The sequence below is a fragment of the Gossypium hirsutum genome, chromosome D11, assembly GCF_007990345.1.
Source record: "Gossypium hirsutum isolate 1008001.06 chromosome D11, Gossypium_hirsutum_v2.1, whole genome shotgun sequence".
Taxonomy (NCBI): Eukaryota; Viridiplantae; Streptophyta; class Magnoliopsida; order Malvales; family Malvaceae; genus Gossypium; species Gossypium hirsutum.
The window spans coordinates 17,663,161-17,682,029 of record NC_053447.1 but is presented as its reverse complement, the minus strand read 5'-3'; the positions used below and the strand labels follow the sequence as shown (position 1 = coordinate 17,682,029).

Below are 18,869 nucleotides of genomic sequence, written 5' to 3'. Positions count from 1 at the left end.
TTGGGTCGAAAAAAATTTTAAAATAATTTTTATTAGGGGTTAATTTGAGTTAAATTTAAATATTAATTAAATTAGATTTAATTGTAAAATGAGGGAAATTTTGGAGTATTTATTTGGCAAATAAACCTTCAGATTTTGGAGGGAAAGGATCAATTGGTAAAGTAAGGGAAATGTGAGAGTCGCCATTGGGCAAATTAAGGGAAATGTGAGAGTCGCCATTGGGCAAATTTTCCAATTTTTTAATTTCTGGTGGGCTGTTTCAGTTTTAAACACAATGCATCTAGCCTACTTTTCACACATTTACATTAGATTAGAGAGCTATAAAATTCATTTTCTTTGTATGCTTTTAAAGATCTATCATCAGAGAATATATTCAACAAATTTCCTTCTCAAAATATTCTCTCTTTTCACCCGAAATTATTCACAAAAGTAGCCAAAAATATTCTGAAATTTCTCAAGATTCTTGAATCAAGATTTTCAATCAAAGGTAATTATTATTTCTATGATGGTTAGAAGCATATTTACATTATTTGAGTGATAATTACATGATTTTTTTTATTAATGTCATATTCTTCAAAAGCTTAAGGTGCTTTAATGATGGATCTTGAATTTTGAGAGGAAATCCACAAATCAATGGATGTTCTAACTTAAAATGGATCAATTAGAAGGTTTTTGATCTTATTTATCAAGATTAAACATGTTTTATAAGGTAATTTAAAGAAATTTGAATTTCATCATCTTCATGAACCGATTTTTCGGATTTCTATGAAATTGATTTAAATGTGAAATTGATGCTTAGTATATATTTATTTGGTCTAGTATTGATGTTTGGAAGTGATTAGGAGGGCTTGAGTGATCGATTTTTTGAGGAATCGAGTTTTCAACTTGATGATACAAATCCGATAAGGTAACTTTGAGTGAGAATTTTGTGTAGCCTAGTTGATGAAAATTTGTGTTTATTATAGCTTTTGAAAGGTGGTAATATCTATTTCATCTTTGTTGAAGCTTTGAATCTTGAAAAGGATCGGACTAATCGAAATTAAAGCTTGGATTTGCTTGGTTGATCACTTGGTTGTGGTTGAGTTAGTTGTGTGGTGAGTGTTATTAAAGGGCGATTTGGTAAATTGACCCTCACTTATGGTTAATTGGATGATTAATTACTGGTTTCAAATATTTAATTTAGTTTTGGTTGGTTAATTTTGCAAGATTATTGATATATGTTTAAGCGATGAAATTTTTGTTAAGTGTTGGTAAGTGAGCATCTAGTGATTTTATGTGCTTGATTTGATTGATTATAATGGTGAACTAAGCAAGCATGCTAGAGTTTTTGGTTCATGGTATGTTGATATTTCAATTGATTAATGAACATTGATAATAGGTAATTGGTATGCTAAATTTAATTTTATGCTAAAATGGTTATGTTATGCTAAATTTAATTTTATGCTAAAATGGTTATGTTACATGATTCACATATGCATTTTGGCACTTTAAATTGAGCATATTATTGACTGAAATTATGTTATGATTGATTGGTTATATTGGAATTATAGCATGGTGGATCCATTGGATATAGTTGGCATGCCATAGGATTTGTGAGTACTCACTATATTGTTATGTTATTTGTGAGCAATAAGGCTTTAGGTGGACTGATTTGGAGTAGATAAGGGAGTGTTGACCTTGTGTCTCCACTCACCAGGACTGATTTGAGGCGATAAGGGAGCGTGTGGCCTCAGCCGGCTCAATATTGGACTGGTTCTGATTCTGATTGGGAGTAAAGAGATCTATTTATTTGATGTATGATCACCCGATTATGTAATACCCCAAAATTTACTACAGTAAGAAAGTAGGCATCCTTGATATAGTAAAATAAGGAAATAAAGTGACAAAAAGGGAAATTTTGAGTTATGGCAACATTAGGAAGTATATTATGATATATTAATTCAAGAAAGGATTAAATAGCAAAAGTGAGAAAAGTTTTGTTGACCAAGAGTAAATACTCAAAATTTGAGGGGTAAAGTGTAAATATGAAAAGTGGAAGGACCAATAGTGCAAATATTTTAAGGGTGGAATAATCTAGAAACTAAGGAAAATGGATGAATTAGGACCAAATTGAAGAGGTGAAGAATTTTGAGGAACTAAATCGTAATTTTACCAAATTAAGTGATGACTCAAGGATAGAATTTTTAAAGATTATAAATGGCAAAATGGACAATTAGAAGAGAGAGAAATCTAGAAGGCAACAATGATGTTGGTGATATTTTAGACTAATTAATTAAATAAATATTAGTTTATTAATATTTTAATGAGATATTTTATTATTTTATTATTGTATTTAATATATAATGAGAGAAAGATGAAGAATTATCATCATCTTTCCCATGCATCAACGTGAGAAGAAGAAGAAAGAAAAAAAGTTTTCTTTTATTTACAATTTGGTCCTTTCACAAAATATTCACCATTTACACTTAGAAATCAAAAGAATTTCCATATCCATCAAGAGAGAAAGATAACAAGGAGACTATCAAGTTAGATTCAAAAAAATAGAAGCTGGAGGAGAGAGAAAATCAAGTTAAAGTTTGAAACTAATAGGACAAGGTAAGAACATCAAGATTTCAATATATTTTTAAGTTTAATATTATTGAAAAAGTATGGAAATGTTGTTATAGTAGAGTTTTCTTATATAATTTCTTATGTTCTTGATATGTTAGTGAAGGGAAATAAGTGAAAGTGATGGGAAATATTATAGAGAAAGGGAAATAGGGAGTTATAAACTTAGTAATCAACATCTTGCACTAAAACGGTTTTGGATAGCAGCAGAAGACTAACTTTGAAAAATCACCATAAATTGTGGAGATTGAATTAGAGGATTAACAAAAATATGGAATTAAATCTTATTGAGTTTAGTTTCTCATAGAAGAAACTGTGTAAGTAATGGAATTGTAAATCATGAGATATAATAAATTTTGTAAGACAAGTTCAGAATGAATTCGGGTTCCCCTATTCTAACTTTGGAAAATTGTTAAAAATTTCATAAAAATAATTCTAGGTTATAATTTATATGTTTAAAATTATTTAAGAGTCTATTTTCAATATAAACAAACAGAAACATCATCTGAATCCCGTACGAGGAGATAATTAATTTTTAGTGAAGAAGGGTCGGAACTGTCAGATAGCCAAATATGGACGATTTTAAAGAATAAACTGTACTTATTGGCTAAACCATAAATTCTAAAAATTTTATGGTAAGAAGATATGTTAGTCTAGTTTCATAGAAAATTTAACAGATCTTAATTCGGAGTTCTATAGCTCAAGATATAAATAATTTAGTGACTATGACTCAAGTGGACAGCTTTGAATGAACATATAAATAAATAGTGAAATTATAGATAATGTTACATATAAGCATGTTATATACATTAAGGATGTGGAATGGAGAGAAGGAGGAGGAAAATATATGATTATTCAACTAGCATGAGTTTTCATTAAAAATGGCTAATTTGCATGTTTTATGTTCAAGGACTAAATTGAATAAAAGTAAAATTTTAAGGGTAATTTTGTAAAAATGTCAAAAAGTGACAAAATTGCATGAAATGAATTGTTTTATTATTTAAATTAATAAATTGAATGAAAAATTAATTTAGATCAAGATTGGGTGGAAATTCGAGGAAAATAGAAAATTACCAAAATGTCCCTAAATTTTGGTATTTCTGCAATTTAGCCTGGTAAGTTCATATGAACTATATTATGTATAATTTTAATTAAAGTGAACGTTATTTGGTGATGAATATTATATAAATATGTGTTTTATTATTGGAATTGAATTATTATTGGTAATATGTATAATTATTTGGTGCATTGAAATGATTATCGGAAGCTCGATTGGGTTGGAAGCTTGTCGGAGATATATCACACTATCCATTGGTTCTATCAGTAATTTTGGATGACTTGATTCTGGTTATAATGGCATGTATAAGTTAAATTGGCCAACATTAGCTCATTAATGTATTGATTTTGATTGGTTATAAATATGAATGCTTGATGAAATGAAATGTCTGTAAATTAATTTGTAAACTCTGGTAATGCTCTATAACCCTATTCTGGCGATGGATACAGGTTAGGGGTGTTACAGATTAAGCCATGATTGTATATGCCAATATAAATGTATGAAATGTTATATGCTAAATTGATGATTATATGCCATGATTAATTATGATTTTTGATACATGAATGAGCATATGACATTGAACTATTATGGATTGATATTGTGATTGAAAATATGTATTTGATTGGTTTCAATTTAAGCATGATTTGGGTGTTAATTTACTTGTCGTTTTATTAACATTCACTGAGCTTTTTAAGCTAACACCTTCATATTCGTGCAGTTAACCGACGAGATTGAGGAGCTGAGGAGCCGAGCAAGAGATATCCAAGAGATTAAGGCTCGGTAGGGATTGAGTTACACGTTTTAGAAATGTTAATCGGGCGTTGTGGAATGTCCGGGACCTAGTTTAATTTTGGTTGTAATTAGACTTGGACATTTTTAATTTTGGATGGTTTTATAATATTATATATGCATGTTTGAGTTTGATTATTGAATAATTTAGGGTGTATTGTTGCTTGATAACATGGTGATTGATAACACGGTGTGTAAGGCATGATGTTTACACTAACCATTTTTTAAATAAAGCTTCCATGGAGTGGTTTACTAGCGACTACGGTACGCCACTTGTTTGAATTAACCAGTGGGTGATATGCATGAAATTAAATGTTTAATTCTATTTAGTTAAGGCTTAATTGGTGTTAATAAATTCAATTGAAGGTGTATGAATATGTATGATATTTAATTGAAGCTAAATCGGGTTTAATTGGCCATTAAAATACTCAAAATCAGGTTTAAAATTGAATTTTTCACACAAAAAAACTGTAGTGGATTGTTGGGGGTTTGAATTCTGGTCTTTTTTAATTGGTTCTCTAGTCCATTTAAATTACAAATTAGTCTTGTAACATGATAAGTTTAATTAAAGCCTCAAATATTCAAGAAACTTGATAAAAAATTAGGATTTGACTTCTAATTGATAAAGTTTTTTAGAAACACACTCAATTTAATATTTGGGTATAGTATTGATAGTTTAAAATTGTTATGATTTAGTCCTTAATGATAAAACTTGAATTAGACATAGAAAATAAACTCGGATTAAGTTGAAATTTTTAGGGCTTACTTAAATTGACTAAAAGAGGGTTGGTAAATGCATAGATATAAATTTGGGTTTGTTTAACTGTAGGTGGTAGAATGATAAAAATGCCCTTAGGTGGATAAGATTGAGGTGTTATAAGGTCGGGGTGTGTCTTGGGAGGTCGTTACTCTGAGAGTCACTTAGGTGGCTAATGTAACACTTCGAATTCGGGTCGGTCTGTCCCGATCGGGTTTAGGGTGTCACAAATTTTTAAGATTTAGGTCACACACCTAGTCATTTTTTATGCCAACACAACAACGAGGATTTCAGAACCTAAAACGACATTAAGAACGTGAGAATTATCAGTGATATGCTAATTCTAAGTCACTAATTCGGCCACAAGCACTAACATTTGGACTTAACAACACTAATCAACCATTAACACAAACATTTGATCACTTACCCAATCAAAACAACAACCCTACAAGTCTCTTAATTTGCTGACGGTAAATCGTGCTTTTCACAATCTTCACCGAACAGAACACGAAACAATTAGACCACCCGATTGGCCAATTAATCAAAACCATCTATCACCCTTGGAGAAAACGCCAAAACAAAATTTCTATATGGAAGACATAGAACTTACCAAAGGATAAAACAACCGCAAAGAAATGTCACAAGAGCAAGGGACATCCAATAAGAACACTAAGATTATTAGCATTTAGAATAAAAAAATTTAATCAAAGGTAAAAGAGAAGTAGTAGAGGAAAAGAAAAACAACAAAAGGGTTTTTTTCCGACACTCAGTACAACAAAACAAAAAAAGAATGTGTATGGGAGGAGTGGGGAAAGAATAGAGACGACATAATAAGGGGAGTAGAAGAGAGAAAATTGTGAGAAAGTGTTTTGGGGAGAAAAATTAGGAGATTATCCCTCTACTCCCTCAAAATCCTATATTGTTATCATCAATTTAGGTTGTTTTGAATTCAAATCTAACTCAAACACTAAGCATGTGTACGGTCGGGAGAGGCTTACTTGTCTTATAGTTTAGGTGCTTGCTTGTTGCTTTGTTTGGTTCAATAATACCGCTTGTCTTAGTGATTTTTACGGGCCCACTTGACTAAAAGCTTCTCAAGTTCAAGCATTTACTTTTCTAGTTAGAGACCAACGTCTTGAGGCTAACGTGGGATCCGCTTAAGGGCCCACTGGGTTAGGTAAATATCTAATGCATTCCCCGACTAGAGAAGTCATTTTTAGAAGAGAAACTATGCGTTTTTGGGATCTGTGTGTACCTTGGTTAGAACCTCTAAGAGGTCCCAATGGTTTGGACTTGAATAGGTTGAAAAAAGACATATAACCTTGGCAATAATGGAGTTTTGCGGAATATATGACGCATGCTCATTTAGGGTTTTTAAATTTTTTAGGTAGGGTAGCTACCGAGATCAATGCAGTTAATTATGTCTCTTTGAGAAGTTGGTTAGCTACCTTTCATTTTGTTCTAAGATTCTTCATATTCGTGGGTCATTTATGGCACGCGGGAAGAGCTCGCGCAGTTGCAACGGGATTTGAAAAAGGAAGTAACTGTGATTTTGAGCCTGTTCTTTCCATGACTCCTCTTAAATAAGATAACTGAGTTAGGAGATCCAATGTTTAAGGTAGGAATCGATTTGATTACACTATATATATATATATATATTGAAGGAATCAAGTGATATTAAAAAGTATTTGTTTTCCTTTCGTTTCAACTTATTTTATATCTAAAATATTTTTTTTCTGGTTTAGCTATTCCACCCAGCCGAGCCATTACCTTTTATTAATATTAAGATTCTTAATTAAAAAGCCAAGAAAAAACAATAAAGAAATAAATTTATTCATCGAGCAAAATGAGAGAGAGAGATTCGAACCCTCGATACTTCTTTGTTTCAAACTATATCAGTTTTCAAGATCGGAGCTATCAACCACTCAGCCATCTCTCTAAAAGCTAATTTCTATTTTATTTTTATTCCACCAAATCGAACATGGTCATATGAGTTGATAACAATAGAAAGATATCGTGTGTGAACTTATAGGTCAACCTATTTATCTGTATATATAGATAGATGAAATGCATAATCTAGCATGCCTATTTGTGAACGTGAAATAAAAAAATAACCCTTAACCCCACAGAAATTGAACACAAGACCTCTCGGCAAGTTAAAACCTTATCACTAAACCAACAAGCTCATTCTTGTTAACAATAACTCATAATTTAAAGATATGTTAAATGTTCTAAATCAAGGGTTGAAATAAAAATAACAAAAATAAAAAATAGTGATTTGAACATAGGACCTCTCACACACAAATACAACACTTAACCATTGAACTAAATCAATTAACTTAATAAATTTTAACAATTCAAAAAAAAGAATTTGGGGGTGTTATAATAACATTTTTACCCTTCAAATTATATTTGATACCCATGCTCAAGTGTCATTAAAACAAACCCTTTCAAATTTAAATCAAGCAATTTTAAGGCGGGAGACAACTTTTAAAGATAAGTATAAATACTAAATTATGGTATACCTACCTACAATGTAGGTGAAAAATATGTAGTTAAAAAGTTTATAAAAAAATATTTCTTGATCAAATGAAGCTTTAGTTGAAATGGTAAATACATTAATGCTACTTTTGCTAGGAGTATTATTTTTTACACACATTTTAGTGTATGAGTTAGCAATAAACTAATTCAATTGGTAATATTTAGTCACTCTTATGAATAATTTTTAGCAGACAAAACAAAAAATTTTCGCTTATTTCAAAGAGGTCTTATTTTTACAAGAGTTATTTCTCATATTTCTAATTTCAAGTTTATATTTGTACTAATTATTCTTTATTTTATGTTGAACTATTGTAATACATATGTAACAAATAAGGTTTTCCTCATGTTATTACACTAATTTTGGATTCAAATTCTGTCAAACACATTTTTCTAATATTTCACATGATTTAAAATGATAAAAATATACCCACAGTTATATTTATTATTTTATAAAAAAAAGTCTTTGATAATTGCTGAAGTGAGTCGAGATTTAGTTATTATTTTATAAAGGGAAAGATTTTTTATAATAGTCAACTCATTAAACCCCTTAAATACAATATAAATATACAACACATTAATGTAGAATTACAAAAAAAGTTTCACTTGCAATATAATTAATATTTTATCAATTAACCAAGGTTAAGTGCAATGGTAAAATATATAGCATTCTCATAGAGAGAACTGAAGTTCAAGCTTAGGAGGTGACATTGTAAGGAGGAGTAACCACGAACTTCAAAAGAATTAATGTTTATGAATCGTAAAATGAACATAAAGGATATTTTAGTCATACTAAAAAAATTGTTAGTTCAACCGTTTAGATTTAGATTTAATAATATAATTGTGCTAATCATATGTCCAAAGTTTCAATATTGAATTGATTTAAATCAATTCGATATCTCTATTGTATTATTTGAAAAACACTATATATCAATATATTTAACGATTGAATAATTTTTTTATATTGAGCACATAGTTAAACATTTTTAATTTATTCAAATTCATAAAAGATTATTTATACTAATATAATGATAAAATTATTAAAATATTAATTATAAAAAATTATAAAAGTATGTAAAATTATAATTTTAGGTCAAATTCTATTAGTAGCCCCTATACTTTGTGTAAGTTGTGGATTTAATCCTTATGCTTTAATTTGATCAATTCTAATCTAGTACTTTTTGAATTAGTCAATTTAGCCCCTATACTTATTGAATATTGAAATTTCAATCCTAGTCCAAAAGGTAGAGTTAAATTTATTTGATTAAACTCTGCTATTAGTCCTTTGCAATGTGTAAAGTTGTAAATTTAGTTCATATTCTCCAATTGGATCATTCTTAGTCTCTATACTTTTTCAAAATTTGAAATTTCAACCTTGACTCGAACAACAATCGTTAAATCCAGTAACTGACTTTTTTTGTGAGTAATATGTGAAAATAACAAGTGAACATGGCATTACACATATGATAAGATATTTGTAGTATCAACTTTTGGAAATAATAGAATTTAACTTTTACCATTTGGTTAAGACTAAAATTTTAAAAATAAAATATATAAAGACTAAAATTAACCAAATTAAAGCATAAGAACTAAATTCACAATTACACATAATACAGAGATTAATTACAAAATTTAACCATAATTTTATAATGGTCTACATTAAAAAAATGGATGTTGGGATTCAAAACAAACCAGCTGTGTACCATTTTCCTTTTGATACAAAGATATTTTGGGTTACTGTTTTGGTTTTATCAACACTTTTCAAATATTATACATACACAAAACTTACACATTTTTCTAATGAAAAATTTGATGACCAATTTGAGGATTTTATATAGAAGAAACCAACTGTTGATGTATTAACGAACCCTTCAATCCCACGGCCCTAGCTGAGGCCCAAACGAGTGGAGCAGTTGAGAGGGGATGGGCCTGGTTTATTTATATAGAAGAAACCAACTGTTGGGGAATTTGCTTCATGACTCAGTTAATGTGTTAAATCATTTTAAATGAACAAAATAATTAAAAATTTTAAATTTAATTATTAACAAAATTATAGTAATGAATAATTCATAACAGAGTAACAAATTATGATGGATACAATAATAATTGTAAATTCATCATTAAAAATGCCAAATTTTACATAAGCTATACATTTACAAATATTGCTATTATTTTTGTACATCAATTTTGATTTAAAATTATATTAATTTTCCAAGCTAACTTATAAATATTACATCATTAAATTGCAAAATTTTCATAATAAAATGATTACTTCATTTTTCTTTATAATTTGCGATTAATAGCAAATATAATAGAAAAACTTGATAGTAAATTTCGTAATTACAAAGATTAATATTTATAAAATGCTATTCCATTATGACTGATAGTAGGAACAAATCATTGGTAAATTAGTAGAATATAAATTATTCATGGGTTTGATTTGACAATTAATTGTTAGAATAATTATTTTAAATACTAAAATTAAGAAAATTAGAAGTTTTCATCATTTAGTCATAATCGCAATGATTAGACGACACCATATATTCTTAATGTCAACTCTAACCTTGATTGTGGAGTCTAAAAAATTTCAGAAAGTTTTTAGGAATTGTAAAACAGAAAAAATTATTAATTAATAACTGGTCAAAGGCATTAAGTAATTCATATGAGGTACATCATACCTAACTTAAAATCTAATCTATTTAAGGAAGCTACCATACAAATATTTAAATACGACCACTTGCTTGGTCATCACTACCAGCTTCAAGGGTATTCTTTTTTCATAGTTGAAGTTGCCATGGTTTTGACTTACAACTTGAAACTAACAATCTGCTACTCAATCAACAGATCACATGATTGATCATCGTCCTTCCGGATTTCTAATCTCAGAAAATACTGCCTTAGACAAGAGTCTGCCGGAATCCTTGCTGGCAAAACTTTGATCATCACTTGTCGTCAAACTGAAAGTGCTAGTGCTCTTGGAGTTGAGGACATGATCGCCGAGGCTACTGAAAACGTCCCCACTGTCATCTTCCAATTCAAGGCTTTGGCTTTTAAAGGGGGCCTCCTCATCAATGTCTGCTTCAGTGGCAGCCCCACCATTAACAGATTTAAGCTTGGCCTCACCACTTTCTTGCAGTTGTAGTGCGAACTCAAGTCCCCACACCACATCGCCCATCGATGGCCTTTCAATTCCTTCGTCCAGCAAACAACTCATTGTCACTTCAGCGAATTTTTTCAGACACTCGGGGGCAATCTTACCCCTCAAAAATGGATCAATGATTTTGTAAAGAGTTCCTCTTCGATGGCATTGTTGAGCCCATGCTGCTAAGCTTATCTGCGCCTTCTCGACCGTTCGACTAATTGGGGGCCTCGCACATAGTATTTCACATAGTACCACACCAAATGAATATACGTCAGATTTTTCCGTCAATTGTTGACGACGATAATACTCCGGGTCTAAATACCCAAAGCTACCTTTCACCACTGTGCTAACATGTGCCTTGGACATGTTGGTAGGGCCTATTCTAGACAACCCAAAATCCGAAACTTTAGCCACCCACTTCTCATCCAACAAGATGTTCGTTGTCTTCACGTCTCGATGAATGATGATGTGTTTTGCACCCGAGTGAAGATAATGCAACCCACGAGCGGCACCAATACAAATCTGTAGACGTTGTTTCCATGCGAGAGGAGCGTTTTCAGTGTTGTAAAGATGATCACGAAGTGTACCATGAGCCATGTAATCGTACACAAGTATCATCTCGCCTTCGTCGTTGCAGTATCCGATTAACGACACCAAATGGAGGTGGCGTAGCTGCGAGAGCATCTCGATCTCGGTCTTGAACTCGTGAGCCCCTTGTTGAGACTCGGGATTCAACCGTTTGATTGCAACAGGGGTAGCCCCACCATCGATGAACCCTTTGTATACATTACCGAAACCGCCAACCCCGATAATGAAAACACTGTCGAAGTTGTTGGTTGCCCCTTTGATCTCAGCCAGGGAAAAGTAGCGACAGAGATCAGAGGGTAGAGATGAGCCACGGGACTTGGTTGACTTTGTTGATTTGGTGGTTTTCGTTGTAAAGGAAAATTGGCTCCACCATGAAGCTCCGTCATTGGAACCTGAATCTTTGACTCTCCTCTTTCGCCGGAAAATCAAGAAACAAATGAGGGAGAGAACAACCAAGCTCGCAATTACACCAACCACGATACCAATTATTGTTTTGCTGGTGTTGTTGGACTTGGTTAGTACCGGTGGTGAATTCCCTGGAGGGCTTAACAGGATGGGGTCCGGATTAGGTCCGGAAAGATCAACACCATTGCTCAATTTGAAGATTTCTAGCCCATTCAAGATGGCATCAGAGTAACGAGTCCTCCATGCCGGCGCAGGATGCAAAGCAACTGAGAGATTTTGTTGCTTTTGATTTCCAGTTCTTCCTATTGCCACAACATAATCCCTATACACTGGAAACCCATTCCCGGTACTCCAACTTATAACATCTGCTTGAGTTGCTGCTGTTAAATTAGCCAAGAAGATCTCAAAGACTCTGTCACCTTCTTTCGTTACCTCTATCTGGAACTCGCAGAAATGTAACCTTACATAGTAATTGAACCCAGAATCAACACGAAACTCCCATGTCAGATTGTACTTATCATTCTCAGTCTTGTTCTGTCCCATGGTTCTGGCAGTGACATAAACATCCCTTGGAGCCGAGAACGATGAAATAGTGCTAAAGGTGAGATTAATAGTGTTATTAATGGGAAGAGCGCTTGGATTCGCTATTGTCAAATAGTCGTCGTCACTTGACCAGCTCCGGAACATTCCAGTGTCACCTCCCGGAGAGATTTGGCTCCCACCGACGTTGAGTCGGTACACTCTCTCAAGGGCAGTGTTGTTTTCTAGGGAGTAGGAGCGTCCCTCAGCCTGGCCTAGAAAAGGCACCTCGTCTTCACTACCTGCTGTATAATATAGATTGGTGGGCATGGAAACAACTTCAATTCCATTGATAAAAGCAAAAGAATCAGAGATATCAGGACTTGGGGTGAAGGTTAAGTTTAGCCTTTGACTTCCATCAACGTTTACACAAAATTCTTTGATCAGAGTAACTTGGCCTTGCGCATGGAGTAAAGCACTGAAATTCTTGAGAAGGGTATAGGGACCTGCTTTGACAGAAAAGAAAGCTTTATTATTATAAGGGTCGTCAAAGCCTGGATATGTTGTTGGGTAGAAGTAGAGGCGAATGAACTTTTGACCGGCGGTTAAGGGAATGGAGTAGGTGAATTCAGAGCGAGAAAGACGGGCCGTGATGTACGGGACCTTCTCAACCGAGTTCTGTATAGGTGCTGTTGAAGGCATGGATGATTTGTTGTTATTGCTTTGTTGCTCTGAAGGGGTGAATTTTCCGTTGACATCTCCGTCCCAAGGACGGCCATCGTTAGATTGACCGCCGGAAGAGCCACAGTCGATTGTGATGTTCTCGATGGGGTTGTAAGCGGCAACAGGGACAGAAAGGTATCCAATGAAGAAGAAGAAGAAACATGGAAACATGAGAAATAACAGGCTTTGAAGGCAGAAACTAGTAAACTCCATTGCTATGGAGGGAAAACAGAGAGACAGATACGAAGGAAGGGATCAGAGATGAAGGAAGCTAGAAAGAAATTATGAAGTCTTTAAGTAGTGTATTGCTTTGAAATTTCATACATCATTCTCTTTTCCCTTCATCTTCCTCAGTTTTCTTTCCCGGGGGTCAATTTACAACAATGGTCTGTTCCTTTTTTTTTTTATACAAATATTAAACTGACCGACGACCAAAGATTAAGAAAATGATTGAAAGCCAAACTATCATATAATATCAGTGGTATAATGTTGTAATGCAAATGAGAGTCACGGAAGACTTGTCAAAAGGACTTGAGCTTTTGGCACCACTTTACTGGTGCTTTTTAGCGTGAGGGATTATATTCCTTGTAATGGGGTTGATTAAAAAAAATAAAGGATTTATAATATTATGTTGTTTTGTAAATGCAATAATATCTTTACCTAATATGAAATGCTATTCAAACATCCATTTCTAGAAATCTAGAGCTGAACAAAATTCTTTCTATTTTTCACACTGGAATTTAATTTAATTTTTTTATTTTTATTTTCAGGGTTTAGGTTACGTGATTTGTAGAGGTAAGTAAAATTCGATTTGATTTAAAAAAATTAAAAAAACTTTGAATTTCGAGTTAATCGAATCGAGTTATTCGAGTTTTGAGTTCGAATCGAGTTGAATTTTACAATATTCGAATAACATATTGCTGTAAATATCCTTTTAGTCCCTATTAATTTTGAAAATAGGTAAACCAGTCTCTCTTAACAAAAAAAATTCAAAATATCTATAAAAGTTCTAAAATATATATTTTTTAAAATTTTAAAATTTTAAAAAAATTCTAAAGAATATATAAAGAAACTTAAAATTTTAAAATTTTTCTAAAATAATAATTTTCGGACCTAAATAAGTTAATTAAAGATTCAAGTTCATCATACTAAATATATTATTATTTTTATTATTTTTCTTTGAAAAAGTTTTCAAATATATATGGTTTCAAATTTATGTGCTCTAACATGGAATTAGTTATACTACTCTAACAAGATTTTAATTTGACATGTTTAATTTTTTTAATTTAACTCAAATAATTTCACTCGATTCCATTCAACTCGAATTCCATTTCACTCAACTCAATTCGAGTTTTTTTGAATTGAGTTAGGATGATAAATATGACTCGTCCACTTGATTAAGACTCGTCCACTTGATTAACTCGGGATTTTTTAACTCAATTCGACCGAACGATCACCCCTATGTGACTTATAGATTATATATTATTAATTACATATTCTATACATGTTTAACTATGTTTTGGAATCTTTACTTATACTATTAGTAAAATCCCTAATTGAGTTGGTGTCACGAGTCAAGCGGGCACCAACTCGGTTAGGAAATTACAAAAAATAACCTTCCATATTTAAAACAATTTATATTATTCGAGTGTATTTTAATTTTTTTTAAAAAAATAAAAACATGCCTATAATAAGATTTGAACCTATATCACAGAAAAACTTTATATTTACCACTCAATCAAGATTTTATTTTAATTTATTATACATTTTAATTTTACTATGCACACTCTATTACCTCCATCAGTTGACAATTGTATGCTATTTTTAAATACACATTTACCTTTTAAATCAGTGATTTTCACATGTGATAGGATTTCTTATTAATAATATATTTGATTAAGTTGGCACCACAAGTTAACTTAATTAATACTGACTCAGGATCGATGACAACATAGTAATAAACAATTTAATCTAATTTTTTATTTTAATATCATACATATTTATATGTTATTATTATTATTAATTAGTTTTAAACCATACATTTCATTATTTATTATATAATATTTTTAAACACACATTTGTGTTCTAAATTTGTGATTTCCATACGCATACGCGTGTGATAGGATTTATAGTATATATATCTAGGTTATGTAATACTCATGATATAGATGAAAAAAATATTTATTTAAAGAATGGTTTAAGTTAATTTATTTAAAAATACAATTTTAAAAATTAAAAGATAAAAACATTTCAAAGAATAGTTTTTAATTTTTTACTAATAAAATTAATGGTGGTTATTTTGTGATACCAAATTCCATAATTTTTTTTATACAATATAGATATAGAGATGAACCTAAGAAGTAATTAATCTACATCTCTAAAATTACAAACATAATTTTATAACAAGATATTTAGAAGGAAAAAAACAAAGGTGATGTCCAGAAAATGACTAGCAAACCTACTAGCGCCGTTGGAGGGGTTTTTTTACACAAATAGGGTGAAAAAAAAAATCTACTGAAATAGGGTATCAGAAAAAGTATTTACCAAAATGGATTATTTTTTTCATTGGAGCCTATTAGATAGGCGCCAATAAATAAAAAAATAATGACTTTTTAATAAAATATATTTTATATTTTTTAATATTTTTTTTAAAAAATACGAGTCAAAATACGGTCAACGGGTTGGGTCGGGTCGGGTGGCGCTTATCAGGTAGGCGTCAATGAAGGTGCCTCATAGAGAGGCGCCAAAATTTTTTGTTATTAATTATTAATTATAAATTATCTATATTTAGTGTTTATAGTTTAGATTAAAATTTTGTATGAATATTCTAACTTTTTTGTATGAATATTGTAATTTTTTTATGAATATTCTAATGTTGTATGAATATTGTAATTATTTTATAATTAAATTTGTATTTATAGTTTTGGATTAGTATTTTGTATGAATATTGTAATTTTTTATATGAATATTGTAATTTTGTATGAATATTTTAATTTTTTTGTATGAATATTGTAATATTATAATTTTGTATGAATATTACAATTTTTTTGTATGAATATTGTAATATTGTAATTTTTTATGAATATTGTAATATTGTAATTTTTTATGAATATTGTAATATTGTAATTTTTTATGAATATTGTAATGTCGGGATATATTGTAATATTGTAATTTTTTGTATGAATATTGTAATTATTTTATAATTAATTTGTTAGTAATTTGGGATTATGTTATAAATTTTTGTATTTGTAATTATTTAAAATTTAATTTATTAGTAATTTAGGATTAAGTTATAAGTTGTTGTGTTTAGTTTAGTGTGAGTTTAACATATAAAGTTTATAAAAAAAATTAAAAATCATTTCATTAAAAGTTTAATTATAAAAAAATTAAAAATCATTTTTTTAAAAGTTTAATTATAACTGACTTTTTTAATCATATAGTTGTTGTTAACTCATTTAATTTTTATATAATGCAACTTTTATATAATTTAATTTTATTTGATTTTGTATTTATTTAACAGTAATTATTGCTTCTTTGAAACAAATTAACTGAATTTATTTTTTTGATTGCAGATTTTTAGGAAATGGGTTCTCTAATTAATAATAATAATCACATATCAAGTATTATTAATGAGATGGTAATAAAATTTATGTCTGTGTTGGGGGTATTTATAGAGAAAAATCAGACCATTGGCGCCTCTCAGTATGGCACCAATAATGGCGCCTCTGAGATAGGCACCACCATTGGCGCTTCTGAGATAGGCGTCAATACTATGTATTATGCGGGTTATATACTAACCCGGAAAAATATTTAATTATATTTTATTCAAAAAAATTATTATTTTTTTAATCATTGGCGCCTATCTAATAGGCTCCAATGAAAAAGTAACCCATTTTGGTAAATACTTTTTCTGACACCTTATTTCAGTAGATTTTTTTTCACCCTATTTGTGTAAAAAACCCGCCGTTGGGGTCATCTCTAAAATAGAAATTTTTTTATTTAGGCTCTTTAAAATTTTTAAAATTTTAAATTAGTAAAGATAAAATTTACTTTGGCCCCCTAAAAATATTAAAAAATTGATTCAATTTTTTAAAAATTATAAAGATATAAACTATTAAAATAGTAAAATTACATTTTTTATCGTAGGACTTACAATTTAATTTCAACTCTTAAAATTTTTTTCGTGATTTCGCCCTTGAAACCAACTTATTCAAAAAAAAAAATGAATACACGAATAAATATCTGTAATTGAAGGGGATGTGCCCAAAAATAAATATCTGTAATTGAAGGGGATGTGCCCAAAAATATTTTGTGTGACAATGAATTGGAAAGTTCTGCCTTGTTGAATAATAGTCCAAACATTGCATCTGAATGGCAAGTTGCATGGCAAGTTGCTGTTTCAGTTCAAACCCTCAATCAACTATGAAAAGACTACCCATGACCATGCAACTTTTCTGCTATCATACAATTCACTTCATGCCCATAGAAAGTAAGTTAGTGTGGACATCAAGTTGTTGGTATTTAATAAATAAGGTTGTTGGCATTTAATAGCAGTAGGTGGTATGATTAGTATTTTAGATCATTAAGGATCAATTTGTGTCTGTCAATATCAATTTACATTTATCAATATGAACATTTACTTTACATAAATATAGAACAAAAAAAATTTCATGATTTCTGTAGAAGTCATACAATGACGATGATAATGAAAATGAGAAATGTTTATGCGAGCGAGTGGCAAATCAATAGCGGTGGCGTACAATTTGGAGGTACCTTTCTGCCTGAATTACTATCAGGAAGGCAAGACTCGCCAGTATTACGGTCGCAGGGTCAAGGGATCTGGTTGTTTTATATTTACTGTTGCCAAAGTTGGATGCTGCACTTGCTTCGGAATCCATCACCAACTCCATCGTCTTTATGTCGTCTGAAAGCTGCTAGCACTCTTTATTTTAAGAACCACCGGCTGCCGATGCTCTTGTTCTTCTTAGGGTGGGTTTGGATGAGCGGTGCATTTACCTGCGGTTAGTGTAAAAACAGCACTGGCGGTGAGATTAGATACTGTAGCGATACTGTAGTGTAAGACAAAAATTAAGCTAAACGCACCACACCGCACCCAATCGCCCATCCAAACTCACCATTAACCATGTCGGCCGCATAGTGTCGATTGGTGCTCAATAGCATCACCATTATCATTAGCGCCAGCATTGCTAAACTCAAACCTCGATCATTCTCCTGCTGCCTCCCAAAACTTCTCTTATCATACAAAGGCACAACATTTCAATTTCATATATGAAATCGATTCTTATCCATTGACCTTAATATAATATATATGTTTCATAAAAAATTGTATATATATATGTGAAGAAAAATATTTATACAAAGCATACAATAATTAACAGATCACGGGTGTAGATGTTAGGATTTGATAATCTATTTTATGTTGTTTGGATAATAAATTCCGTTTTGTCAGTGATATTTATTTGTTTGATTTATTTAAAGTCGTTGAATCATGGACTTTTTTCTTTCTCTTTTCAGTTATGATGTATGGCTATAAAAAGTCATTTCCTCCTTCAATAATTGATATTCAATTCTTTTCAAAATTCTTTTACCTTATATTTGGTATCAACGCTTCCTCAAGGGACCTGATTGATTTAGAAGCAACAGCTCTCTATGTGATATTTTAGGTATTGAAGATGGCAACAGAAAGTTCATTTGTGTAGCCTATTGTTCCAAAATTTGATGGA

At 30.9% G+C, this 18,869-nt stretch overlaps 1 protein-coding gene across 1 annotated transcript; it reads right to left on the bottom strand.

Moving 5' to 3' along the window:
* Nucleotides 1-10,353: 10,353 nt before the first annotated feature.
* On the bottom strand, nucleotides 10,354-13,798 carry LOC107912679 (receptor-like protein kinase FERONIA). Its single transcript, XM_016840978.2, has one exon. The coding sequence runs from the start codon at nucleotides 13,336-13,338 to the stop codon at nucleotides 10,606-10,608; it is 2,733 nt and encodes a 910-aa protein (XP_016696467.1). The 5' UTR covers nucleotides 13,339-13,798; the 3' UTR covers nucleotides 10,354-10,605.
* Between the last annotated feature and the right edge of the window lie 5,071 nt (nucleotides 13,799-18,869).